At 40.7% G+C, this 27,766-nt stretch overlaps 2 protein-coding genes across 4 annotated transcripts in view; one reads left to right on the plus strand and one right to left on the minus strand.

Annotated features, from left to right (window-relative positions):
• Positions 1-1,396: 1,396 nt before the first annotated feature.
• rhbdd3 (rhomboid domain containing 3) lies at positions 1,397-4,790 on the plus strand. The gene is made up of 5 exons (XM_031308821.1): positions 1,397-1,874; positions 1,999-2,382; positions 3,673-3,799; positions 3,897-4,151; positions 4,287-4,790. The coding sequence occupies exons 1-5, from the start codon at positions 1,712-1,714 to the stop codon at positions 4,453-4,455; spliced, it is 1,098 nt and encodes a 365-aa protein (XP_031164681.1). The 5' UTR covers positions 1,397-1,711; the 3' UTR covers positions 4,456-4,790.
• Positions 4,779-27,766, minus strand: part of emid1 (EMI domain containing 1) — a 59,849-nt gene continuing 36,861 nt past the window's right edge. The window contains exons 4-17 of one of the 3 annotated variants that reach the window (XM_031308817.2): positions 21,050-21,139; positions 20,875-20,936; positions 20,636-20,768; positions 19,355-19,399; positions 19,144-19,251; positions 16,850-16,957; positions 14,076-14,165; positions 10,330-10,382; positions 10,157-10,219; positions 10,035-10,079; positions 9,747-9,791; positions 9,556-9,567; positions 7,489-7,573; positions 4,779-6,061 (exon numbers count right to left, since the gene is read on the minus strand). In XM_031308817.2, the coding sequence (XP_031164677.1) occupies positions 5,928-6,061; positions 7,489-7,573; positions 9,556-9,567; positions 9,747-9,791; positions 10,035-10,079; positions 10,157-10,219; positions 10,330-10,382; positions 14,076-14,165; positions 16,850-16,957; positions 19,144-19,251; positions 19,355-19,399; positions 20,636-20,768; positions 20,875-20,936; positions 21,050-21,139 (1,073 nt within the window). In that variant the 3' untranslated portion in view covers positions 4,779-5,927. Of the gene's footprint in view, positions 6,062-7,219; positions 7,311-7,488; positions 7,574-9,555; positions 9,568-9,746; positions 9,792-10,034; positions 10,080-10,156; positions 10,220-10,329; positions 10,383-14,075; positions 14,166-16,849; positions 16,958-19,143; positions 19,252-19,354; positions 19,400-20,635; positions 20,769-20,874; positions 20,937-21,049; positions 21,140-27,766 lie in introns of all 3 variants that reach the window. The other 2 variants (XM_031308818.2, XM_031308819.2) reach the window with 2 other exon arrangements.

Genomic DNA, 27,766 nt, shown 5'->3' on the forward strand with positions numbered 1-27,766 from the left:
ATTCTGACAGCTTTTACACATGCAGTTTATAAAATATAACTACCCAACAACAGACCTACAAGTACAGCTAAAATGATTAGACGATTAAACACTTAGTTGATTGACAGAACTGTTTTGATCATTTCCAGTTTCTAAAATGTGAGGATTTTAAGTTTTAAGTACAAGCTGTGCTTATAATGTTTCAGTCTTAGACAACAGCTCATGCAGTAAACTCCTAAAACACTGATCACACAGTATACAGCTACGTAGTGCATCATTACAATATGATGTTATGATGTGAGTTTGTTGTCAGAGCTGCTAAAAAGCTGACAGCAGAGTTAGAACAGAGGGGCATGCAGGTATCACTCTGATAACAAATGGCTCTATTTTTCAATTGTCCTTTAATTATTGCCACGTGATCATTTGTTTATCTTTCCATATAGTTATGTGGTTGTGAAAATATATATAAATACAAAGTATTCTGTACATAACTATTGCCAATAAACCATAAACATACCAAATTAAAAGAAAAACCATTAAATACATCTCTATCAATAACCTGGAATTGTTAGCATGTAATCTAACAGTTAACAAGATGCAGTCTATGGTTTACTGTAAATACCATAGACAGTATATAAGAAAAACACTCATCCTGCCACCTGCTGGTAGAAATGGGAAACAACATGATCTATTAGGGTTAAATCTTATTAAATACATTATTACTGTAATATAAAACATATATAGTGCAAACAGTGACAACTCTGCACACACAATAAGATTAAACTGTATTAGTATCTGTACTGTCCCAATGCACTTATGAAATGTGTAGATCAATGCACAATGTTAAACCTCAATCAAATGTAGTTGCTACTGTTCCTAACATGCTGTCATCAGCCTAGTTTATTTATGTTTTTCTAATGTTACACTGGTGTAACAATAGTTATAACATATAGTTAGCATTACAGAAAGGCCTTTCTCTTACATCCATGCATTCTATACGCTTGGCTTTTATTTTGAAATTATACTTCCGGGTCACACACGCTCGTAATAAAAGGAATTTGCTAAAACCGAAATCAGATCGTTATTTGAGTTTGGTTTTCTCCCTTTTGTCATTTTTGAAATCAGAAACCAAAAACGGAAATATCGGAAAAAAAAAAAACTCTATTTCCGTTTGTTCGTTTCGTTGTTCAAACGATGAAACAAACGTAAACGGACCAAGAACAAGTCATATGATTCAGTTTCCACAAGACAAGCCGAAAGGTTTATTGTACCAGTCGGTACCAGTGTGAATTTGTTTTTTTTTTTTTAATGCAAACTGTGACAGTGGGTCCAGTAGGTGGCGGTACGACGCATTTACTCTAGCTAGTTTGCCAACTGTCTGTTGGTTACTAGACGTAACGTAGTGCGGAAGTGGTTATCCACAGCCATAGCGCTATGAATGTTTTAATTGTCTTATTTAAATACACGTATAATTCGCGTATTGAGGAACTAGTTATTTTAATTTTAGAATAGCAGTTACACTCGCAGGCTCGCTGTACAACGTTACTGTTGTGGATTTATGCCGTAGACTCCAGCTCCCACACTCAATATTGTGAGAAATAAATAGGGTTATCTGTACCCCTTTCATTTTTGCAAGACGTTGTGCTTGTTATGATTACAAACAGATGCTTCTTTACCAGAATTATGGCACAAAAGCACAAGTGAGTGGAGAAACTACAGCTAATCCTAAATAATGCTCCATCGTATATCGTCAGTATGGTTTTGGTTTGGGTCAGATCGCCCTGGATTCTGTCTGGGGACATCTTTTTTGATAACACTCATACTGCTGATGTATGCTGTTGGTGTCCAGGCAAGTCTCAGCTTAGGTCCAGGTGGAGACTTCCCAAGGGTCAGAGGTAACTTATTGTACTATATTATACTAACTGTATCATAAGCCGTTAATGGATTTACATGCAAATCTCATATTTCAGTGTTCAAATCAAAACTATTTTCTCACCTAACTCTTTTTCTCCTCCTCAGATGTGTTCCTGTATGCTTTCAGTCATGATGAGCTGCCCTCTCTGCTGGTTAGTGTTGCTTTTCTGCTGTTGGTTGGGCCGTGTCAGGAGCGTCGCTGGGGAACTGTCGCCTTCCTCGCCCTCTCCATCCTGACAATGACCATATTACCTCTTCTTTACACCCTGGTCCTCTTTGTCGGTGGGGGTGAGGCGAGTCGGATCTGTGGTTACTCTGCAATCCAACTTGCTCTGTTTGCAGCGCATTGTCGTCAAGTGGCACAGAGGAGGCTGCTGAGGTGTTTGCCAGTCTGGTTTCTCCCCTGGCTTCTTCTGCTGATGGGTCTGCTGCTGCTGCCCGGGACACCTGCCCTGCTTAACTTCTGCACAATATTCATCGGACACAACTGTATCCTTTCCTGTTTATAAAGGCATTTGATGCTTGTACCAAAATATATTCTTCCAACAAACACATATTCTGCTTTTTAGAAGCTTGATTAGACCTCTACTGAGGACTGTGTGGGTGTGCACAGACTTTGCCATCTGTCTTCCTTTTCTGTGTTGTTGAACTTGTATTCTTGAGACAACTCACACATATTCCATTCCTATTATTACATAGAGATTGACCTAATATAATTCCCAGCATAGCCCAACTTTAAACTGAGCAGAGGTCTAATCAGCCACTAGAGATGTTCTGTTACCATTTTTTCCTTCCCGATACCAGTTTCCCATACCAGTGCATTTAAAAAAGAAAAAAGAAAAGAATATATATATATATATATATATATATATATATATATATATATATATATATATATATATATATATATATATATATATATACACACACTACCAGTCAAAAGTTTGGGGTCACTTAGAAATTTCCATTACAGAAAAAAAGGGGTTCTCGAAGTGGCTGATCTTTAATGCAATATCTACATTGCCCATTATCAGCAACCATTCATCCAATGTTCCAAAGGCACATTCTGTTTACTAATCTGATATCATTGGAAAACATTGGAGAACCCTTTTGCAATTATGTAAGCACATCATGTAATCTGAAAACTGCTGCCCTGGTTAAAAAAACAATACAACTGATCTCAGCTGGTATTCTGTCTATAATGGAGTGGAATGGAGTGACCCATATATATATATATATATATAATTAATTATTATTTACAACTGTATACTACTAACCCTGTATGGTTGATATGATCATTGTTAAACTTTATTGTATTATCTAGTTTGACAGTCAGTCATAATGGAAAAAAACGTAAATAAACTAATTTAAGGTAGTTTTTTTCTGGGCTAAATTACGTGGTATCGGATCAGTGCATAGACAAGCATACTCACTGATACCAGCATTTTAGGCAGTATCAGAGGCATTCTGACACTCGTATCGGTATCGAAACAGCTGTATCAGTAATTCAGAAGACCTGTTTGATAACACATTTAAATGCAGCCCTTTTCGTGTTTTTTACAGTATTTATTTACCATGACTAATAACTTTCCTAATAATAGTTTATTCCTCGAAATGTTTGTGTATGTTTTGACCCATAGTCTGGGTGTGTGATTTGTTGCTGAGGGTTTGAACTAAAGTTAACCCACCCCCACCAACTCTATCTGATGAAGCATATTTCCATATAAACACAATGGTTCTCTGTCAAGTCTTTTTTAAAATACTTAATGTACCTCTCAGATCACCAGCCCTTCATTGGGATGTTACAGGAGCTGGAGGAGGTCAGGGTCTTGGACTTCATTCCTGATTGGCTGTATGTTCGCACTTCAGCCAGGTTCAGATTGCCCACCTACACTACCTCACAGAGGTGTGATTCATCTCATTTACATCAAAAGTCTTACTGAATATTCACACTCACCGCCTGCATGCAGATTTCATCATCTGAACTTCATCGGTTGTCACAGATCTAGATCACTTTCTCAGATGATGCCTGGAGATCAGGCAGCTGCTCCCCCTATGAGGGATCCATCTGTTTTGAACCCCCACCCATGGGTGGATCCAGCGCCTGCCTGGATAATGAAAGAGTTTGCTGCACTGTCAGAGGCCGAGGGGTTGGAGGAACAAATGCTAAGGGCAGGAATACTGGCATCATTACAGGATGCTCCTGACAACCCTGATGCGAAAGTGGAGGTGCCCAAATCATCAGTTTCCTCTCTGCGGTTAGTAGTAATGTAATATATCGTGTTGTTTTGTGAATGGATAGATGTTTGTAAGATTTCTCACATTATTCCCTAATACCGTTTTATTTATGATTTTGAGTATATATTTACTAAAAGACCAATGTTTCCTTTCAGACTCCAGCAGCTGGAGAAGATGGGCTTCCCCACAGAGAAAGCTGTACTGGCGTTAGCAGCCTCAAAACAGTTAGATGGCGCCATTTCTCTGCTCATTGATGACGGCGTCGGAGAACAGGCGGTGGTGGTATCAAAAGGGAAGAGCCCTCTGCTGCCGGAGAGTACGTAGACGACCTCACACTCCTGGACTTAACAGTGTTTGCTCTTGTGCAGTAAACTGAACTTACATTATGCTTGGGTTTTGCTGAGCTTTAATATTAGTTTTTCCCTGTGGGCTACTTGTAAATTAGAATTCATAGGGAGAGGAAGAACTGAGTTATTCTTTTTCCATGACTGGGAATCTAATCAAGTGTAGATGCAAACTTGAGTGCGTTGGAGACCATTTTTGTATCTGCACATAAAATGTACATTGAAGAGAGTGGATGTCATTTATTTATGCTGTAATCACGTTTAATGAATACTGTTGTAACACAAATAAATACAGGGGACATGTTAAAAAACAAACAATGAACATTATTTTATTACACCAATCATCTTAACAGGATTATCTGAACACAGTAACACATTTGCAAGAAAAAGATGTTGAATGAAATATGAAATGGATACACAACAGCATACAAAATAAGATACAATTGATCATTTTAAATAGTTTCACAATAAGTTTGATATAAGATGGAAAAAAAGGATTTTCATCAGGACAGTTTAAGCCATTAACAGTGGTAAAATATGTTCAAGTTCCATTAACAGTTTTGCTATTTCCTCTGTGTGTGTTAAATGTCTTGAAATTGACAGCCAGTTTGCATAGTTGCTTTCATTTGAACATTATTTGTTTCCAGGATACAACCTCCGTTGATATGCCACCAAATCCAACTTTGCGTTTTTTTTGCACATACAGTATTAAATGTAAATATACCATTGCATATTAAATCACTTTATCAGTGTATACTTGAAAGGGAGAAAACACTCACACCAGAAAACTACAAACCACTGTTAGCAACACATCTCTGTTAGAGTAGAGATGACTTCATCTTTTTAGTGCACTACATAACATTGAGTTAAACAATATAGATAGAAGTACAACAAAATGAATACAAGAAGAGGTTTGTTTGTGTACTTGTGTCCTGCAAACTGTACATGCTCAGTTTACTTAAATAGTGGAATCTCTTCAGATTGCAGTGACATTGTGAAAGCAGTACAAACGCAAATCCAGTCTATTTTCTCACATCTGATTCCTCCTTTAATTGATTACTCTAAATTGCCCTTATTGTCCAGAACTGTTTGTAGCTCAAGGAGCACCACAGACGATTTCAATTTTCCTTTTTTCAAATAGTGAACATCTTTATTCTGAGGCTTTATTTCTGTAGCCAAAGAAATGAGACACAGAAGGAGCTGCTGGGTGTGTTATGTTATGTAAAGATAAATGTTTGGTTATGGCGATGGGTGGGGGTCAAACTAGTTCTCAGGTTCCAGATGGAGGGCATTGTGGAGTATCAGTGGAGTTTCCCTGAGGTGTTCCCCATCCTAAATCTTACGGTAAAGCCCAGAGAGCGTATCAGATAAGGTCTAAATCTGTTGAGTGCCGATGAGACCTATAGGAGGGGGAGTCAACCCAGCCTGTGATCCTCAGGGTGAGCGGGGGAGCTACTTCCCTCGAACCTTGGTGTTGGAGGACAGAGGAGAAGCAAGTCGATATGGAAGCGCACCTGCTCGCTTATCTCTGTAGAAACTAGGGGAGGCTGTGCCAAACGGTCCATCCCCAGACCCTAGATCAGGCTCTGTTGAAGAAAGACAGCAGTTGGAACGGGGCCTCCCTGTCCATCAGTGTGTGTGGTCATGTGCACTCTGTAGTCCTAATCCAAGTCTACTCTGATGTAGCTGTTAACCTGGAGGTGTCATGAGTGGGTTCTTATTTAGGACACCAGTTGCCCAGTTTTTATATCAAAATTATGAATCAACTAACTAGTCAGAATGTTTGAGGGATTTATCAAATCCTTCTGCTGTAAAGGACGTGCATCTGGCTAGTAGAGCTGCAGTGATTATTTAAATATTATTATTGTAGAAGTTTGTCTATTTTTTACCCCTTTAGATTAATTGTCTCATCTATAAAATTCAAAGATATAAAATTTCAAGGATACAAAGCAGCAAATCCTCAGATTTTAAAAACCAAAACCAGGTATTTTGGCATTTTTGCAGGCTATATGACTTAAACAATTCATTGATTATCAAAAGTGATAATGAAGTTATCATTTGACTTATCATTTCATTGACTAATAATTGCAGCACTACTGGCTATATTAACATACTTCACATCCATTGGTACACATTAATCTACAAAGCAAAATTATTATAGAAAAGATTAAAGCCCCTGAAAACTTTTTCAAGTTTCAAATCCTAGTTTTTCTTAATAACATTCATGACTAAATAACAACAATCAAAGTTGAAGTAAAAAAAAACTATCTATCTGTATTGTTCATTTAATGTGTTGAGTTTATTAATGTGCTTCAGCAGGACCGTGTGGGTGTGGTTTGATCACATTTGATTGACAGTGCTGGCGACATCAGCAAACAAACAAGTAAACCGTCATCTGAATTTTGATTCAAATGTTGCTTAAACCATGATAGGTGCTTGGAAGTTTGTGGCATCAACCAGTCAGAAGCACACAGAACAAATGCACAAATACAGAAATATATCATGTGAAGTAAGTCATGTGATTGAGTAAATAGATTTCAGGGCCTTTAAAGTAATATCTGTGCTACAACCAAAACAATTCATACATAAGAATACATCTGCTTTTCAGTGACTAGATCAACATTCAGCAGTTCAGTAACAAGTGGTAATTTAATGCCTCTAACACCTGATCAAGACTTTCTAGAACTTGTCAAAAAGGTCAGTGAGGGCCGGCAGAGCTGTGGGTGAGGATGTCTCAGCGTTACCTGGCCAGATGATAGCCTCCAGCAGCGTCACCCTGCGAGCCAGAAGCTCAAGGTCTGCCTGCAAGTCGTGGAACATCTGCAAGCTAATGTCCTATTAGAGAGCAGTGACAGGGGGGACTGTGTGAGGGGGTGGAAACACCAGCCTGAGTCCTGGGGCTGCTCGCGACTGTTCCCACTCCCTGTCCCAGCAATGAGGTACGGTGGGAGTTTTTGCCCCCCCACCTTTGATCCCTGCCTAAAGCTGACCCTGCCTCAGGCCTCCTACTCACCATGAATACCGATCATAGTCTCAAGGATTAAAACCCTCTCGGCTAAGATCTTCAGCGCCTCTCTGATCTGATGTATTCCGTCCCCCTGTGAAGATAGATACAGCTGTCAAGGTAAGGAGCACAAGCCAAAGAACTGCTCGCCAAGATGCAAGTCATTTTTCCTCTCAATACAATTCAGCAGTTAGAAGGTTAATACAGTCCACACATCTGCCCAGCACTCTCAGACATATCTGTTCCCTGTATTTCTCTGTATCTCCCTCATTCTCTGGCCATGCTGCTATATGAAGTCAATCTCTGCCATGCTGGGCTGGGCAACATCAGCATGCATGTTACAGACCAGCCTGATTTTGGTGACATAACACAACTGGATTACACTCTCCCAGGATTTAGATTTGATCATGCCATCTGCATTCCTTTTGTTGGGTAGCAGTTAAGCCAGGCAAGTATTTTCAGCGCCACAGCTTTCATTCTTAACACTGTGGTCACAATGTTACCTGACAGAATGAAGCCTGTATAGATTTACACTAAAATCTAATTTATTTGTCTTTTGTGAAAGGATAAGGCAATGGCTTTATGAGTCAAACCTTCAAAAATGACAAAAGGAGAGAACAAGAGAAGTAAAGCAGACAGAGGCAGCTGAAAGCATCACCATCACAAAAGAAGGCATGCAGAGAATAGCTGAAGCTTTTGGTGCCCAGGTGAGCGAACTGCTCTGATTAGTAACACAAACCAATGGCATACTTCATGTGTGAAGAAAAAAGGCAAAGTTTTACTGATTCATACAATTAGGCCTACTGATTACATTTATTTTAATAACCACTTTGGTTCAGACTGAAATGTTGGTATGGATGGTCAGGATGAATTGTGATGTTGTGATCTTTCTGTTCTAGTGCCATCATCAGGTCAAATGATCTAATACCTGCAAAACTAAAGACATTCCCCATCAGCCTCAGCTGTACTTTGTGTTTAGTGCTAATTAGCAGATGCTAAGATGGCAAACATGGTAAAAATATCTGCTAATCATTAGCGGTTAACATTGTCATTTTGAACATGTTAGCATGCTGACATTACGATATAGCCTAACAGAGCAACTAGCATGGCCAGAGACTCTTTGTCTTGTTAATAAAGAATTAATCCCCCCCAAAAAACAATTCAGAGCTACTTTGCCTTATTTCTGTTTCAACGACACTGTGTTATTTCACTCATTAGATGCATTCTGTAGTTAATTTTCACATCCAGGAAAGAAAGTTTATGTGGTACTTAAAGGTGAAATCATGCAAGGTTGCATTGTGGGGTAAAAGAGGAGGATAGCTGTATCCACTCCACTCACATCAGAGCACAACACTTCTAAACCCAACAGGACCCACCACTGACACATATGGAGTGATTTGGCATATACATTTCGCACATTTGCTTTTTGGTTCATTGAAACATTTTGAAGTCCGTAAAATCAAACAAATACAGCCAAATTCAAAGAAAATTATCAAAACTTTGCTTCTAGAGGGATTTTTACTATATTCTACATTATTTCACTCAGTCAGAGAGCTGGTGCTTGTTGTCGTTTCAAGATCGACATTGCTTTTTGTATTTTATATATTTCCATGTATATGCCAAAGTCAGATGCTGAAAAGGTGACTGTGAAAGGTAGCCATGGGGACAGTAGCTTGCAGAGGGAGTCAGACAGCTTTAGGGTCAAGAGGACAGTGTCGTGACAGGGGACAGCAGTCCAGAGCACACCCCAAGGACCAACAAAAACAAAAACACATTAACACCAAGACTTCACACACAAAATTACAGACAGATCGACAGCTAAAATCACATATATACTCAACAGAAACAACAAATGTAAAACACTTTATGACTATCGACTGGGAGAAAAGTGTGGACTTGACAGAAAAAGAGATGAACACCACTTTGTGGCCAATCACAGCCATAAACATGGTGGTTGTAGATCATAACCAGACCCTGAGATGTGGGTCATGGTTAGACTTGATTTAGGTTACAGAATAGATCCATTGCATTGCAAAGTGAACACGAAATGACATAAATAAATAAAATATAGCTTACATTTATATTGCTCTTGTAAAATGAGAGAGGTAAAAGAAAAATACGGGTTAGACAGACACAGAGGAAATATTTAATGTTCAACAAAGGAATCTTAAGTTTATTTGTTAAATCTTCTAACTAAAGGTTAACCCCTCGTGTCTAGGCCCTGTGTCACCATGTGAACTGTGAACTACCACCAACTACTTTCTTACCGGCAAGCCCTTCTCTCCTGGCTCTCCCTTGGGACCCGGTGATCCCTGTGAAGAAATATTACCAACAGAACAAAGTTGACTTCAAAACATTAATGAAAGCAGTGCAGCAGTTTACCCAGACAGAATGAGCTCATTCTCCCAGAGACTGTGTTGTCACTGGTCAGTGTGATTTGTAGTGCTGCTGGTTATCGTAGTTTACAGTAACATAACCAGCTAAGACATGTGTTGATGTTTCCCCCCCTACGCTTGTTTACTAATCATCAAGGCAGCAGGGTAGAGATGGCTTACCGGCTCGCCTCTGAAGCCCCTCTCTCCTGGGTAACCTAAAGGACCCTGAAAAAAACCAAAGGCATGTTGTTTAAGTAAATGAAGAAAACCTACTGAATATCATCATCTGGGAGTGTACTCACCCTCTCCCCACGTTCTCCCTTTGGCCCCACAGGGCCCTGCGTTCCAGGGGCTCCAGATTTCCCCTGTATTGAATCAGGAAGGAAATTATAAATGACAATGATGAATTTGTACTGCAACAAATCTGACAGTGCTAAACTCAGTAAGTGCATGACTATGCTGTGAGTGAGCTTACATTCTGTCCTGATGGGCCGGGAGGTCCTACTGGGCCTTTGGGACCTGGTGGACCTGCGTAATACATAGAAAGATTCATATTAGCACCAACCGCGTTCACCCTCTGGGAGGAGGTGGTGCTGGTTTTTAAATTGGGTTTTTCCTGGATAAGCACTGAGCTCAACCTGAAATATGGTCAGCACCTTTAGGTGACTTTATGACTTTATTAAAGTAATCATCTTACACTACAGGCAAAACCTAATTTTTCAATTTTGAGTTTTTGGGCTATTTTGCTTCCATAACACGTCTTCTTTCAGACTATTGGGAAAAAAACATTCAAAATACACATTTAGGTGTTTATTTTACCACACTTTGTCTAATTGTGCCTGTACATTTCTCCTAAATTCACCAAAGGTTAGCATTAGATAATACCTGATTTACATATTTAAACAAAAAAGATCAGAAAACTCGTAATACACAAAATAATTGTCTTAATGTAAGTAATCAAATGGGGATCTTTCATGTTGATATCCGTTAGTTAAAAGGTTTTACCCTATTCAACTGTAATGTCTTGCAAAATGTCTGAGTTTTACAATCCATATCTTTAAAGTCTCAAAATGAGTTTTTCTCATACTCTGAGTCAGAAATCTCCACTTCAGTAGCACTTACATACACCAGACTTTCCACTTTCATTCATATCTACAGTTGTGTTCAAAATAATAGCAGTCCAACATCACTAACCTCATAAATCAAATTTTTTGGTAGAAGGGATATTTCTACATGGCAAATAATTTACTAGTAAGTGTTGTAGAGTCATAGAAAACCAACAGACCCAACAGTCATGACATGCATGCTGCTCATTCTGTTTAATTGAATCTGTAATTGAAAGGGGCATGTTCAAAATAATAGCAGTGTTGTGTTCAATTAGTGAGGTGATTGATTCTGTGAAGAAATGTATCAGTTATGGCCCATATTTAAGGAAGGAAGGAAGCAAATGTTGTGCATGCTGGTTATAGTGCATTTCACACTGAAATACTAATAATAGCAAAATGGGTCGTTCCAGACATTGCTCTGAGGAACAGCGGACTTTGATTAAAAAGTTGATTGGAGAGGGGAAAACATATAAAGAAGTGCAGAAAATTATAGGCTGCTCAGCCAAAATGATTTCAAATGCCTTGAAATGGCATCCAAAGCCTGAACGACGTGGGAAAAAACGGTCAACTACCATTCGAATGGATCGAAGAATAGCCAAAATGGCAAAGGCTCAACCAATGATCAGCTCCAGGAAAATCAAAGAAGACTTAAAATCACCTGTGAGTACTGTTACGATCAGAAGAAGGCTATGTGAAGCAAAGCTATCAGCTAGAAGCCCCCACAAAGTCCCATTGCTGAAAAAAAAAGACATGTACTGAATAGGTTGAAATTTGCCAAAGGACACATTGACTGGCCAAAGGAGAAATGGCGCAACATTCTGTGGACTGATGAGAGCAAAATTGTTCTTTTTGGGTCTAGGGGCCGCAGACAGTTTGTCCGACGACCCCCATGCACTGAATTCAAGCCACAGTACACTGTGAAGACAGTAAAGCATGGTGGTGCAAAAATCATGTTATGGGGATGTTTCTCATACTGTGGTGTTGGGCCTATTTATCGCATACCAGGGATCATGGATCAGTTTCAATACATCAAAATACTTGAAGAGGTCATGAGGAAATGCCTTTGAAATGGGTCTTTCAACAAGACAATGACCCAAAACACACCAGTAAGCGAGCAAAGTCTTGGTTCCAGATGAACAAGATGGATGTTATGGAGTGGCCAGCCCAATCCCCAGACCTCAATCCCATAGAAAACGTGTGGGGTGACATCAAAAATGCTGTTTCTGAGGCAAAACCCAGTAATGCAGAGGAATTGTGGAATGTAGTTCCATCGTCCTGGGCTGGAATACCTGTTCACAGGTGCCAGAAGTTGGTCGACTCCATGCAACACAGATGTGAAGCAGTTCTCAGAAATAATGGTTATGCAACTAAATATTAGTGCAGTGATTCAAAGTAAAGCAAACCCTTGAGACAGTTTTCAGTTTATACAGTAAATGTCTGAGTTTGTAAAGAAAAATGCAAATACTGCTATTTTTTTGAACAGCCTAATATTCCTTTTTCTTCACTTTCTGTGAAGGTATAACACAAACTTGATCAATCTTGGTCATGTTTTGATTTGGAATTGAATGTGCAGTGTTCCCAATGCATTGATATTATGGAATTAAAAGCTATTCTAAGGATTTTGAGCATTATTCACTTTTTTAAACACACTGCTATTATTCTGAACACGACTGTATATTCCAATGCTTTTTACAGAGGGGTTTGTTCATATATCATTCATATCCTGATTTATACACTATTTTATACCTACAAAACATGAAAATTGATTTTTTTTATGGCTGTTGACAGTATTTAATGAGTTATAAATAAAAGTAAATAATAAATAAGTTTTTTACAGAGGGGATAGATATTAGATATAAGAGATATCCAAAATCCCCTCTGTAAAAACCTTTGACTCTAATATGTCATCAAAATGAAACAAGAATTTTGACCCTGACTTTATCCAAAGTTCACATTTCTGTTCTGGAAATGTATGTAAATTAGTGCATTTTTCTCAAGATAATGACTAATTTGCATATTTTAACATAAGATTTCAGAAAACTTGTAATACAAAACATTATTGTCTTAATGTAAGTAATCAACTGAGAACATTTCATGGTAATATTTCATTTGTAATATTTCCCCTATTCACCTGCAGTGTCTCCCCTTAAATGCTAAGCACCGGGAAAAGCAAAATAGCCTCGGGAAGGAACTTGTTTTGGTGGAACATGTGTACATTCAAAAGTTGTTTTAGAAAACTGCGATTGGACAGGTAGTCTAGCTAGCTGTCTGGATTTACCCTGCAAAGATCTGAGAAAAGGTTAACCATAGTCCTCATAAATCAACCGGTGTTTAAAGGCATACTATGTAACTTTTCCCTCTTTGGTCCCCCTACAGGTTGTCTCATTGGAACTACAGCCAACACAAAGGAAGCCAAAGGCAACGGATATCCGGCCTAAACAAGTGAAAACTGGCGGAATTTCCGTCAGCAATGGAGCAATTTTGGAAGTGGGACGTCGAGGATATAGAATACCCTCATGAATGTTTGTTAAGTCACTATCAATCGCCAAGTTAGGTAATACAATGGTGACTACACCTATGGCCCACAGATGAAAGTATTTCCAGTATTACGAACTGGGATCTGTGGAAATACCTGGGAAAATCACAAGCGGCGCCCAGTCAGTGATGCATTATCACCCGCCAGAGCGGATAGGCAACAGACTCGCTTTTCCAACTCACTTGTGTGTGAAGTGGCGTACCGTTTTTCCCAGTCTCTCAATTACCACTTATTGCCAAAGGTGCCGCCGAAGAGAATGAAACAGAGATCTTCGAGTTAGTAACGAGTTAGTAAGCTGAAGAGTAACTTTTAGTGTGTGGACTCAACTTTTAGGGATATTTGTGTTTGGTCACCTGGAATAAGCATTTCTTGCATATAAAATCACAAAAACTGAGCCTACATGTTTCTGACAGAGTCAAAATGAGACTGTATTTTTGTATGTAAGATTTTTTCATTTAAGATATTTGCTTCTTTCAGTGCAGGGTTGGGGTTTTACAAACACACACACACACACACACACACACACACACACACTCTCTCTGTGCAGTATAGGGATAAACATTGGTGATAAACACTCACCGATAGGCCCAGGGGGACCCTGAGGTCCTGGAACAGGCAACCCTCGTGAGTCATGGAAAGTGTTGCTGAAAAAGGGGTCTTTTCCACGACCTAGAGTTGAAACAAAATGTGAATTTAATGGGAACTTCTTTAGTTTGTATTATTGTACAAGTTGTGGATTACTGCATTACAAATGTATTTTTTAATCATTTATTTTGTTGTTTGTGTTTTGCATTTAAGGGAATCATTGTGACTCAGACCTGGTGGGTTTTTAGTAATTGTTTTCAATGATTGTCAACAAATCTAAAGTGCACTGCCATAACATGAAAATCTAATGCTACTCTCTTTGTAAATGCAGGTTTGCTCCAACAAGCTCCACCAACCAAATTTTGGTTACATTTATTGATGGTGATCTTTAGGTTTAGGTCCATGGTTTTAGTAACTGAGGATATAACCTTATCAGTTATATCCTATAGGCTGAGAGAAAGTGCTTCCTGAGAAGTGTTCCTGAAGAAGCCTGTGTGATTATAAATAAATATGATCTTGTGAAGAATAGTGATCCAAGTCTTTCAGTGTGTGATGTTTTACTTTTGCTGTATGAGTCCTGCTGTCATAAGCACCTGGAAAGGCACTTGTGTGAATGCTATGCACAAAGCAATCTGTATTGATGCTGCTGACTGAGAAGTTTGACTCAGGGCAATGAAGGCCCTCTTTATTACAATAGAGTAACCTCCAGAGGGCAGTATTTCCAAACAAATACTCAAACTTCAACGACTTCAACAGGTTAGTAAACTACACTTAAATGTGTTCAAAAACATTGTGTTTCACATTCATAGAAAAAGGAATGTAATACTGCATAAAAAAGTTCTTTATCCACTGTGTGACAGCTAAATGAGTCTACAAGAGGAAGAGGGTGGTGAACGTGTGAGTATTAGAGGAAGTGTGCGGTCATTGGGTCATTTTACACTGACAGGAAACACAGATCCAATCACAGCATTAGACAGGAGACACAGAGAGGAGGAAGAGGAGGAGGAGGGCTGAAACATCCTCCAGCTGCCAGAACGTTGCACACCGCTAACAGATCACGGCCAGAGGTGACATCCAAAAGAGGGCTGTTCCTCTGTGTCTATTTCTACACACATCATTTCCTATAAAGAACACACTTGGATCTGCTGCTTAACGTGCCATAAAAAAACGTGTGGGAGCACTTACAAACACTGAAATTAGATTTGAACAATGCTCCTCCTCTCTACTTTACTTTCTGGCTGCTGGTTTAGGAACCCTCTCCTGTTCAGCAGAAGGGAATTCCAACCTCCTGATGCAGACGTAAAAGCCAAATAAGCCAGTGTTTTCCAAAGGAAGCTCAGCACGTCCCCTACTGTTACTTTGATGTGAAAAAAAATGTGAAAAAAAATGTATTGCAGTCTCGGAAATCATCATGCCAACCTCAATGTCCCCACAGCTTTCTCCACACAGGAACCGAGAGCTAACAAATCTGTGCGCTGCATACTTTGTTTTACCACTGAATCCACATAAACCCGCTGATGCGATGACCTTGAAAGAGCCGACGCAGGCCCCCATCTGTCTCTCACACTCCCCCTCAGCTGTCTGAGCGGCCTACATCTGGAAGTTGTTGAGTGACATCAGTGATGGACAGGTTCTCATCCCAGCATGTGAAGTCTGAGTCAATGTCAGACTGTCTCTGCCTCCATTTAATACTCTTTGATTCTGTTCTACTTGGCTGGTAGACAATAAGGAGTAGCGGTTAAAGGATTACCACCATCCTGTCTGTTTCTCATTCTCCTTGTTTCTTTTGTATATCAGCAGTCCTACAACTTATGAGAAGTCTTGCACAGCAGGGGAGATCATGAGGCTGCTAAAGATATGAATATCAGCAGTTTGCAGCTAGAAGTCTGTAAAACCTACATCACCCAGTCTGAGAACAAAGGCTTTGATTGATTTTGAGTACATGCACTCGTGCTGGGTTCGTGGCAAACTGATTTTGTTACATTAAAATGGAATATACAGCAATTAAAAGGGAAAGTGCGCTGTTTTTACACATTAAAGTCTTTCTACAGGTCTTGGGGAGTACTATTGTATATATCAAAGAAGTTTTATAAAGCCTTTTGTGGCACTGATAAATTGCTTCAAATAGTGGCTGGGTTGGCTCAGTGGTAGAGCAGGCGCACATATACAGAGAGGTGTATGCCTCGACGCAGAGGTCCAGGGTTCGAATTCGACCTGTGACAATTTCCTGCATGTCTTCCCCCTCTCTCACCTAGGTGTCCTGTCAAAAAAAAATTAAAGGCGGAAAAGCCCAAAAAATTAAAAAATTGCCTCAAATTATGTTACTTGAGTCAGCGTCTTTTGGGGCTAAAGTATACAAGTTTGAAAATTAAAAAAGAGAGTGTGGAGTTAGAAAGACGTGAGCTTACCATACTTCTGTAGCTTGCTCCTCATCTCTGCTTGAGGCTAGCAGCTCAAGGCTACATTAGCTGCTACTAGCATAACACTCCTGAATCTACATACAAACTGTTGGGAACTGAGGGGAAGTTGCATTGTGAGTAATGTAGGTGCCAGGTTTTGGCGGTAGATGCTAAATTGGATCCGCCAGATGTGTCTACATCAAAGGAGGTGCCTTATGGCCCGCCTTATTCTGCCTCTGATTGGCTTACCCTAGTATTTTTATCCTAACCCTAACCAATCCCCACTCCCCATGCCTAAACCTAACTACGTGGACCGTGGATTTGTGTAATGGTGACTGTATGACGTCTGTTAGTTGTCCAGGGTCTTACTGTGGTCTGGTTCTGGGATGTGGGCACTGGCCGGAGCTGGAGGCCCTGGAGGGCCAGGCGGGCCTGGTAGACCCCTCTCTCCAGGAAGGCCTGGAGGACCACGGGGGCCTGAGAGAAAGAAATGACAGACATACTGTACTTCAGAGGTATGTCATATGATCATAACATTTCTTCTAGAGAGACACATCACAACAGCATACTGTTAATGATAAATGAGGGTGATGCGATGATAGGAGGATAAACTATGACAAAGACCAGGGAGGAAATAGATTAGATAAATTGCTGAATGATACAACATAATAGTGTCTGGCAGAAGTGTGTGTGTGCCTCTATATGTATGTATGTATGTATAGTATGTATGTATGTATGTATGTGCACATGTGGAGTAAAATCAGCAGCTATACAGAGGAGGAGAAGTGTATGAACTGGCCGACTTTGTTTCTCTGTAATTAACAGGAGGAGGGTCTTTAATGGTGCAGTGCTGGGAACTGACTCAGGGACATGGGAAAACTCAAATAAACACCATTAAACTCTGCAAAGTGTTACTGGCACACTGGTTCATAGTAAATGAAATGCTCCCTGCATAAACACCACTAGCTTTTGGACATGTGTGTGTGTATGAGTAACAGCCTGTAAGTGGTCCATATGGGCCGGTCAGTTAAAGTGTCCCTTCCCCTCCCCCAGCCTTTTTTTGAAGGTGGAAAAACGCACCACCACAACTACATCTGACCTCATTGTTTGGACTCTACTGAGGTAATGCTGCCCCTTAAACACCACCTCTTGCCCTCCAACAGACCCAGACTCACCACCTCTCTGTTTATGTGCTGATGCAACTGACAATGACAGTCCACTAATTACTGCTTTGCAAGGTAATGTTATTATAGCTCTGATTTGACACCTCTGTGGGCCGTTTTCACTTAGCCTTGATAAACACTGCAGCATGACCGGCTGGGTTTTGACTGCGCAGGGGAGACTCCAAGCTACTATCTGCGACACAGTGGTTGAAATGGCCAATCAACTTGGCTCTTTAGAGTATATGTGACATATTGGGGGGGAAACCATTTTCATTTTTTCGGCAGAATAATGGTTCCCTGGAGATGCCGGGGGATACTGCGTCAAAGTTTGTAAAACAACTCCCTTCTCAGGATTCGTCATAATGTATAATATCACTTCTCCTAACAACTTCAAGTTCACTTTTCTCCCATCTTTCCAAGAACCTCTGGATCAAAAACATATTTGTCTAGATTTTCCATGACATTGGACACATTCCAGTCCTGTGTTTATCTTCTTTTTTTTTTTTTTTAAATGAAAAAATCAGCAAGAAAACAGAGCTTCGGATGCAAGACGTAGATCTGGTTTTGGGTACTTATATGGTAATGGAGATAGAAAAAACAATAACACCACAGGCATATGGAAATCATAAGGACCTGGGATTTGTGTATATATAGCTCATGTTCATTTCAGATTGAAGTCACATGGAGCTTCTCGGAAAGTTGGTTTGTAGGTTAACTTTTGCTCTAAATCTCATCTTTACCCAGCAGCAGGCACAGAGCAGGGGTCGTATGTTAGACTGAGAGGAGAGGCACTCCCTTCATGATCCAGAGCAGAGAAATAACAGCCTATAGCCAGAGCAGATGTTGTGACAAACTTATGCCGCCACTTACTCAGTCATCATTCAAGTCACAGCTGACTGTGGATTTACTTTTTCCCCAACAGCTCATTTATTATTTGTACATAACCAGTGAGGTCTGAATACATAGAGCAGATTTATGATTCTGGTTCGTGAGCAGCAGCACATGTTGGGGAGTTTTTATGTAGTCTGAAGACAAATGCTTTCGCTGCCCACTGAAACAGCACTTTTAGAAACATATGATTTTAAAGGCCAACGGACAAAATGCCCAAATTCCAGAAAGTTACCAGCAGGCCACTGGAACGCTCCAGCATTTACCACTGGAGGGTCTGTGGGTTGACCCAGTGGTTTAAGAGAAAGACTCTGCAGGACATCACGGATCAGTCTTTTGTTAGCAATCTCTCTGATTTTTCCACTGTTGTTTCCACAGGTATTTGGTCAACAGTGAGCCATTCAAATGTCTTGTTCTACAGACAATAGCTTAAGTGGAGAGGCAAGTATACAACTGCCCTGCAACACCCTCCGTCTCTCCCAATGACACACACAAGTGCTTCATGACAAACTGTGTCAACAACTACTAAGAAAAGGTTCATTTGTTTCTCTCAGCTCACAACTGTCTGCTAACAGCGAGCTGTGTCTATCTCTACTTTCAGTCCTCTCTTACCTGCAGGTCCCGAGGATCCCTTCAATCCAGGGCTTCCAGATGGGCCCCTTGTCCCGGCCTCCCCCCGAGGCCCACTGGGACCTGGCAGCCCTCGAGACCCTGGCTTCCCTAAGAGTAGGAAACAGTCATGACGAGTAATCACGAAGCCTTAACTGGTTTACATCGTAAATGGTTTTATATGGATTGAAAGGCAACAATGGTTACGATTTACCTTCTTTGCCAGGAAGCCCATCTCTCCCCTTTTCACCCTGAGGACCTGTAATGAAAACAGAGAGATGGCTTAATTGAGAGGTGTGGCTCTGTGAAAGAATCTGGGCTCAAACCACCTGGAGAAGAGGTTGTTTGAAATCCACGGAGAGATGTGGTGAAACTCTCTAAATTCTGTCTAAGTAACAGAGAAAAAAGACTTTACATTACTGTCTAAGTCATTGTTAGGTCTGATTTAAATTTCAGTTCCAAAATACTAAATATTCATTCATTAATTAAGAAAAGATATTTTTGTAGTTTTTAAAGGAGCCATTGATTAATTTTGACTCAGCCAATGGATTTCTGAAAATGATGGCTGGTTGAATTCTATGGCATAAGTAAAAAAAAGAAAAGAAAAGAAAACGCTGTATAAAGCCCTTTGTGTTGTGTGAAGTCTAATAAAATTACCTCAAGTGACAACACTTGAGTCAGAGTTGGTCGTGTCTGAAGACTACAAGTTTAAAATTGAAAGAAATCTGTTGGTGTGGAGTTAGAAAGAAGTGAGTTTACCAGACCTCTGTAGCTGGCTCCTCATCTCTGCTTGAGGCTAGCAGCCATAAGGCTAAATTAGCAGCTACTAACATAACACACCCAAATCTCTGACCGGACTGTCGGTGGTCAAGCTGCATCGTATGTTATGATTGCGCCAGGTTTTGACAAAGTCTAAAACTATGTGTTTATTCTATAGACGGTAGTGAATGAGGGTGGGATTTTGCACACAGCCATAGACAGCAGCACCCATTTTCACAAGGACTGTCTCATTTTTCTACAAATAAAAAATTCTGCCATTATCATAGTCATTTGAAAGATTCTATAATCACATAAAATTCCTTCATATAGCGGCTATAACCTGGTACCACGTTTGGCTAAACACATTTTAATATAACTTTTTAAAGGTCTTCTGACAGTGCAGCAGGGTTAGTGAACTCTAACAGTGCTGGGCTCGACTCCAGGAGAGGACAGAGAGAGAGAGAGAGAAGTGTTCGCTTTCCACACAGCCACAGAGCACTGAAAGTGAGCAGCGCAGACAACTGGGCTTAACTTTTGCTAAAGGAAATGAGTGTGTGTGCAGTGGAGGAAATAAGATATGAGCAAAGGCGAGCAGGTAGAGGGCTGAGAAAAGCTGCAAGGAGTGATTTCTGACTAAATTATCAAAACACAAAACCCTGGACTCAACTTAATAGAAATATGCGGTATTTTTTTTTAACCTAAAACGTATTCATGCATGGCAGCATGATATACCTACCTGCAGGTCCCTGCTCACCAGGAGCTCCCTGAGTGGGCACAGCCCCCATCAGTAATGAGGCCTCTGGTGCAGTTGCTCCTTTACCCTGAAGGTGGCGATGTGATATGGAGGCTGGGGCAGTAAGTAATTGGACCTGGTACAGGAAGACATAAAACAAGTGTGGGCAATTAGCCAATATGCTTGTTTTATGTATTATATTTCCCAGTGATTCAGATACTGTGTCTGAATGAGTACAGTACCTTCGCCTCCAGTGAGCTCAGCCGGTCAGTCAAAGCTGTGATTCGACTGCAATTGAGACAATCTAGAAAACAAAAACATGTTTGCTTTGCCTTCAGGAATCAGGAACTTAAATATGTAGTTTATATTTGCTATTGTGCTGTATAGTCAAAGCAGTAACATGTTCACAGTTCTTACTAGAGATTGGCTCTCCTGTGCGTGTGGGCGGGCGGCGAAGCGTGGATGATTTCCTCACTGCCTCTTGAGCTACAAGCTGGTTCCCTGCATCTGTAACAGAAGATAAAGATACAGAAGAATGTCACCTCTGTGGCTTGGATTTAAATTTATAGTAATGTCTTGACCTTGAAAACAAGATATTTATATTTGGAAATTTCAATTTTCATTCAAATTCATTGTAAATTGTACGCTTTGTCTGTTAAAGTAGTGCTATATTAGTGCAGTCCATTTACCATCATACGCAAAATGGCAATCAAATGCTGGGAATCACAGTTTCAAATTCTCCCCAAAACCTATTCAATTGTATGATGCCCACAATACTTGGCTCTCCACTAAATTAAATGCAAATCAACCGTTTTTGATATTAGAGCGGAGAGGAGGCAAAAACACCAAAAGTTTCTCTGGTTTCACCTACTCAAATATGAGGACTTGCAGCTTTTCTCTATTTTATATAATTAATTAATAATTATACAACCAGGGTTCTGGAAAATTATGATGGGAATTTTTCACTATTTTCCCGAGTTGACTGACTGATACAATATCCTAGGAATTACAGCTATATTGGAGGATTGAAGTAGTAGGAACAGTAGGAAGCAGTGTTTCCCTAATGCAGTATGATCTGGAAACAATAGTGTAGAGGTCGCCATTGTGATGGGATGAGTCAAACTAACTTTTATGAGTTTGTGTCCCGTAACAGATCTGCAATTAATACTTTTTTTCTTCTTTTTTTTTCTTGTACTGTAGCCACGATATCTCCTTTTTCGTAGATGCCATGCACAGATATTGTAGAAAAAAAAATTAAAAAGGTCCAGTTATGGACAAGCAGCAACAGAAAAACAACTGAACCTAAAGGAATAGTGACAATAAAACAGTTTAACTGATCCAACTTCTAAATACTCCTTAAAAAAAAAGGGGGGCAGTATGTCATTTTGTGTTTAACGTTGTCATCATTCCAATGATATGAAGTTACACTGTGCTGTGTGTTGTGTGAAGATGTTTCACTGCGGAAGATACCAGAAATCAACTCTGTGGGTTTCTATCCTCCAGGTGAGCTTCTTACTATTAGCCAGAAAGAGCTGATAATAAGTTAACAGCGTGTAGAGAAGACAGAAATGGAAATCACCAGAGATAGTTGCAACTTCTGTGAGAGACAAACAGTGTGCACGCTGTGTCTTTGCCAAGCTCTTTTCTGTTTGCCTTGTTTCTTTATGGAGTATAATATCACAAAAGCCTCGGAGAGCAGGGAGTGTAAAGACAAACAATAGTTTCCTTGTGCAGAGAGAATGGGCAGTCTCGGCTCGCATTCTGTCTTGCCTTCATTTTATGAAGTGTGGGAGTTTGTGTCCCTGGGTTCTGGATGTTTTGAATGGGCAGACCTTTGTGGAAATGCTAGACTGACTCTTTTGTCTGGCCTGGTCTGGCTCTGGTCGGCCCAGGTGCTCCTGATACAAACAAGAGGCTGGGTTCAGCACTCATTAGCCACCAGGAAGCACGTCTTTCCCATTCAGTGGCCAGCAGCCACGGTCAACGCCAAGAAAGAAGCCATGAAATAGCACCTGCAGCACCAAGTTGGAGCAAGAGGGCGGGATTCTTTTTAAACGGCCTCACTTATTGCAACATCGGATGTAATGATCTATCTCTATCCACAGCAGACCCAGCAAAGGAAAATGAAGAGCTTATTGTCACAAAGAAAAAGAAACGCTTGGGAACTTAAGACAGGAAAGCATAACGGGTTTAGTGATTACCCAAAGAGGGGGGAGAGAGAGGGGAAAGGATGGAGTATGAAAAGTACACAGAACACATGGTTTAAGGTAAATTGAGACCGCTTCAATAATTCCCCCTCCTCAACCTCTGTGCTCATGATTTCACTGTTTTGGGTTCTGGGTATTTCTCAGAGGAATACAAGTGTAGATGGATTTAAACCATGTAAGACCTGAGACTGAAATGTTATGGCATGCGCTCTAGATTGTAGAAAACTCTCCCACATTTCGATAACAATGGACGTGGAGAACACACACTTTGTTTCAGCTCTTCACTCGTCTGCAGCGCACTTCAGTCCACATGGGAAGACCTGCGGAGACAAAGAGACTGAGGTGTGCACGTACATGCACATGCTGGGGACGTTTTCTCTGGAGCTTGGCTCATGTAGATGGCTGCATTCAATTACAAAGGGGGCTAGAGTAAAGAACATTCAAGCGCCAAGATCCCCTCACCCACACTCCAGCTATCGTATGAAGTATTAACCCGGCTTTGGCGTAAGGACAACTGTCTCCCACACACCTCTTACACACTCTCTCTATCTCTGTCTTGCAACAACAAATTTAAAAATCCTGCAAGATCCCTTTTCTTCTGTTAACTACACTGTGTGTGTGTGTGTGTGTGTGTGTGTGTGTGTGTGTGTGTGTGTGTGTGTGTGTGTGTGTGTGTGTGTGTGCATGCAGGCTGAGGCCTGGAGAAAGAGGATGATTTGGATGTCTCGAGTGTGATCCATCGCTCTCTTGGCCAAAAATAACATCATCACAGTTAATGAATGACCCCTGACGGACGCAGCTCATTGTATCCGCTCTTTGTTCTCAGTGGGCTAATTGCCCAGTGGGGGGGTCAAAGAAATGTGTGAATGTATTTGACCTTTTGCCCCCATGTTGCACTGGGCCCTAATCAGCGACTGAATCAGAGCTCTCACACACACACACACACACACACACACACACACACACACACACACCTATTCAGGCGCTTATGCTATGATTGTTTATGCTCAAGTACATAATTATATGCATTGCATATTGAGTATAAAGGTATCTTGAAGCAGCAGGACTGGCAGTCATAAGAGCCTCTAAAAAGCAAATCAGATTTAGCAGAAAACTTATTTCAGACTGAATTTATCTAGATCAAAGTTTTTTTTGGAGCTCTGAAGCCATCCAAAAGTCAAGGGGAGCTCTTACAGTGTTTCTCAGCATGTAGCTGGGGGCTAAGTTAGACAGGCCGATACAATTGTTTGCCGAAATCTGAGCAATAGGTCTGCCAAGCCACACATGTCGCCCCATGGGCCTCAGATGAAACCCTGACAGGAGTTTCTCTCCTGTTTTTCCTCTGCTTCACTTCACTCGCTACCGGAATAAATGAAAAACACTAAGGTGAGTAAACCGACCACTAGCTTAAGTTTGTTGAAATATTCATTGTATAAGTCATCAATACTACGCTGGCTGTTAGACTTTGTAACTTGTATCCAAACAGCGTCCAGATCCAGCTGAGACAAAATGCAGTTCACATGTGGTGTTTAATGTGTCTCAAATGTGTATTGAGTTATCTTGTGTGATTATATTTCATTTCCTTGGAGAAATTGCGGTTAAGATGAAAAACATACACATTTGAAGACTTTTTGCATACTGGATAGAATTTAGATAAAAAAAAGACAAAATGTGATATATGAAAATGCAGACAGAAAGAAAGTGAATGGTAGCTCGCATTGGAACAGTTTGTGACTCAGCACCAGAGATACATTTATGCCAAGTGTGAACAGGGCTGAAGGGGGAAACAGCAACATTTTTGATTTGGATTTTGCAAAAGCATTAACAACCTGCTCTTACTGTTATATCATTATATTATCATTATGGGAGCCTTATTCCAAAGCTATTATTATTGGCCCTTTAAAACCCACTTGAGCTCAGCTGGGGCCACCAGACTGAGCGTCAAGGGCACAGTGACCAGGATTGCAGCTGGACCTCTCACTCTACAAACTGAGGTGTGTGTGTGTGTGTGTCTGTGCATGTGCTCTTGTGTAGAGTTTTGCGTGAGAGAAAGTACACGTGTGACCAACACACACACGCAGGCTGCATTATTACTGGGCCAAGCTCATTCCTTCAGTGATACTCTCCCAGTGAAAATAAACCAGAGCTCTCATGCTAAGAGGCCAGTTAGCCCTGCCAACCAGAGCCCTTAAACACACATCTCACACTCAGCTGTACTGACTGCCTGATCATCGAAGCTCATCCCCTACTGAGGTTTATTAGTTCTTCTGCAGAAAGATTCAGCAGCTTGCACACAGACAGGCCTTTAGGAGCTTCATGAATGTACGAGTGAGGCTTTTGTCCTCTCATACTGTACGGTCTGCAGCAGAGGGTGGACAAATGTGTAATATAAAGGTGTATCTGTACTGTGTTGTCTCAAAGTTTAAAGTTTCTGTAGGGAGATACAGTACAGGGGCTGTGAACACAAACATCAATACACAAACACACAGCAAAGTGCAAGGTCCTAATCCATCTCTGTCTGGTCGATTAGCTGTGCTCAGTGCTGCAGCATCGTTAGTGACCAGATGCTGACAGCCAACCAGGGGAGGCGTTTGTCTCTGTACCGCCTCGGACAGACTGAAGACTGCTGCTGCCTTTAGATAAACACACACACACACACACACACACACACACACAGTATACTCATAGAACACATTGCACTCCTTGAAATAAAGGCAAGCCATTTCTTTTGTCTATTATTTTATGCAAAAAAAGAGACAAATTGAGGTGATGTGATCCTGGTTTTGTTTCTTTCTGCTCTTCACCTTCTCACTTCCTCTCTCTCTGTCCTTCAAAAAAAAAAAGACCCATATGAAAAAGACCCAGCTATTGTCACTTTCTGTACATTGTTGCATATCCAACAACATGCAAACTCCACACAGAAGGTCCATAGCTGGCTGGTGGGTTCGAATCCAGACAGACAGCGCTAACCACTGCACCTCCGTGCCGGCCCAAATTGTCATATAATGCAACAGATGTCAGGAGTTAAATATGGTAAATGAAACACTTCAGAAACAAAATACCACGAGTGAAGCAATTTAAAGTTGTGGGGGAGATATGAGCAGTTGCCTGAAAGGGAACAGATCTCACAGCTGGTTTTGCATCAGCCACTAGAACCCAAGCAAGAATCAACTATTTTTTTTATCAGGCTGTCTGATCAGAAGTAGAGGAGCACAACATTCACAGTCTCTATTGAGAATAAGACCCTGAGTCTCAATGAGATTACCTGTATGAATAAAGGTTAAATAAAATTAAAAAAAATTCACTTTATTATTCGACCTGCGTCAGATGAGCAAAGTGCATTACACACACATGTTCGACCCTGATCTTGAGATGGGTACTAGGGATGCGCTGACCCATTTAAGCAGATCAGGTATCGTGATGAGACCTTAATATCATAGATCCACATTAAATACTGTTCCTTTGTCCATGTCATTATTATTTTCACGATCAGTTATATTCATTCAGTCACGGCAGGCTGCCGACTAGTACCACAGCAATATACTGTGGAAAATTATTCCAATGAGTACCTCGCAGATTTTAGTCAAAAGGGAGCACTATTATATATTATTATATATTAGAGCTATCGGGTAAATGGTATTGGGGGAGAAAAAGATTAATATTTCACACAGGTTGCTGGGCCAATCAATCTCAGCTGGTATTAAAGTGTAAGCAGACCCATCAGCAGCTTCCACCTCCCATACAGCTGGCGGGTCTCAGTTTGGTCATCAGGGCTCGGTGCTCTGCGCAATGCAGACCTGCATCTGAACCCCAGTGTTTACTGTGCTTTCCCAGGGTCGCAGCTTTCTTTTATTAGGTGATTGACTTAAAGGGTGGGACACACTTCATCATTTCCTTCCTTTGGAATTGCCACGCTGCCTCCCCAACCTCTCAGCCTGAGAGTGGAGCAGCCCACACACTGGACAGGTCCAACTGTAATTACAGGTGAGAAGGAAGCGCTGCCTTGCCATAACAATTGGTCAGATAATTGATCCCAGAGTAAAAGGTAGGCTGAGCGAGACTGAATCCCAACCTTCACACTGTGTTTAGGTAGAAAACAAGTGCTGGTCTACATCTGCTCTGGTTTACAAGTCTAGGTGAGGTGTTGCAAAGACCTGCTGCAAATGAAACCAAGCCTGCCAGGACCGTGAGGTGAGAGCGTGCAGGGTCACAGAGGTTCTCACCTCATGCACACACATCTCACCTCATCATTTAACACAGACAGCTTGCTTTAAGTCAAGGCAGTGTAGGGCAGCACACACTCGCCACACCACCCTAACCACACCCTCCACAGAGCTAGACCTCCATCAGTCACTACCAAGGGGGAAAATAATTAATCACATTAAGTCTGGTTAGTGCACCTGAGGAGATGATGTATGTACTTTAAAGTCAGTAATTTTACTTGTATTTAAGTTTTTGTTGTAGTATACTTCAAAGGGAATTACATCCTATTTATTGAGAATGAATATTGTCAGCTTGTGATTTTACCTTGTGCCCTTAACAGTTAGGTAGTCAAACTACTTTAAACTAAGTGTATCTGTATTGTAAACTGTATCATATTAAAAGAAAAATGACATTACCTTTTTTTTGTTTGTCATAAACAACATACACACAGCAAAGTTGTCCAAATAACTTTGACTTAGTAGTAGATTTTTTACATTTTATTATTTTTTTAAAGATGATTTTGTTTTGGGCTTTAATGGCCTTTAATTGATAGGATAGCTTGAAGACAGGAAAGGGGAGAGAGAGGAGGGACTACAAAGGGCCGCGGGTCAGATTCGAACCCGGGCCACTGCCAAGGAGTTAGCCTACATGGGGCGCACACTGAGCTAGAGGTCGTCCCTAGTAGTAGTAGATTTTTAAGATTCAAGATTCAAAACTTTATTGT

The sequence above is a fragment of the Sander lucioperca genome, chromosome 2 (genome assembly GCF_008315115.2).
Source record: "Sander lucioperca isolate FBNREF2018 chromosome 2, SLUC_FBN_1.2, whole genome shotgun sequence".
NCBI classification, from domain to species: Eukaryota; Metazoa; Chordata; class Actinopteri; order Perciformes; family Percidae; genus Sander; species Sander lucioperca.

Bases quoted from the DNA above. Each gene is read 5' to 3' on its own strand.
- rhbdd3 (XM_031308821.1), top strand. From the start codon at position 1,712: ATGCTCCATCGTATATCGTCAGTATGGTTTTGGTTTGGGTCAGATCGC. The intron at 1,875-1,998 runs GTAACTTATTGT...TCTCCTCCTCAG, and splicing joins AGACTTCCCAAGGGTCAGAG to ATGTGTTCCTGTATGCTTTC. The intron at 3,800-3,896 runs GTGTGATTCATC...CGGTTGTCACAG, and splicing joins ACCTACACTACCTCACAGAG to ATCTAGATCACTTTCTCAGA.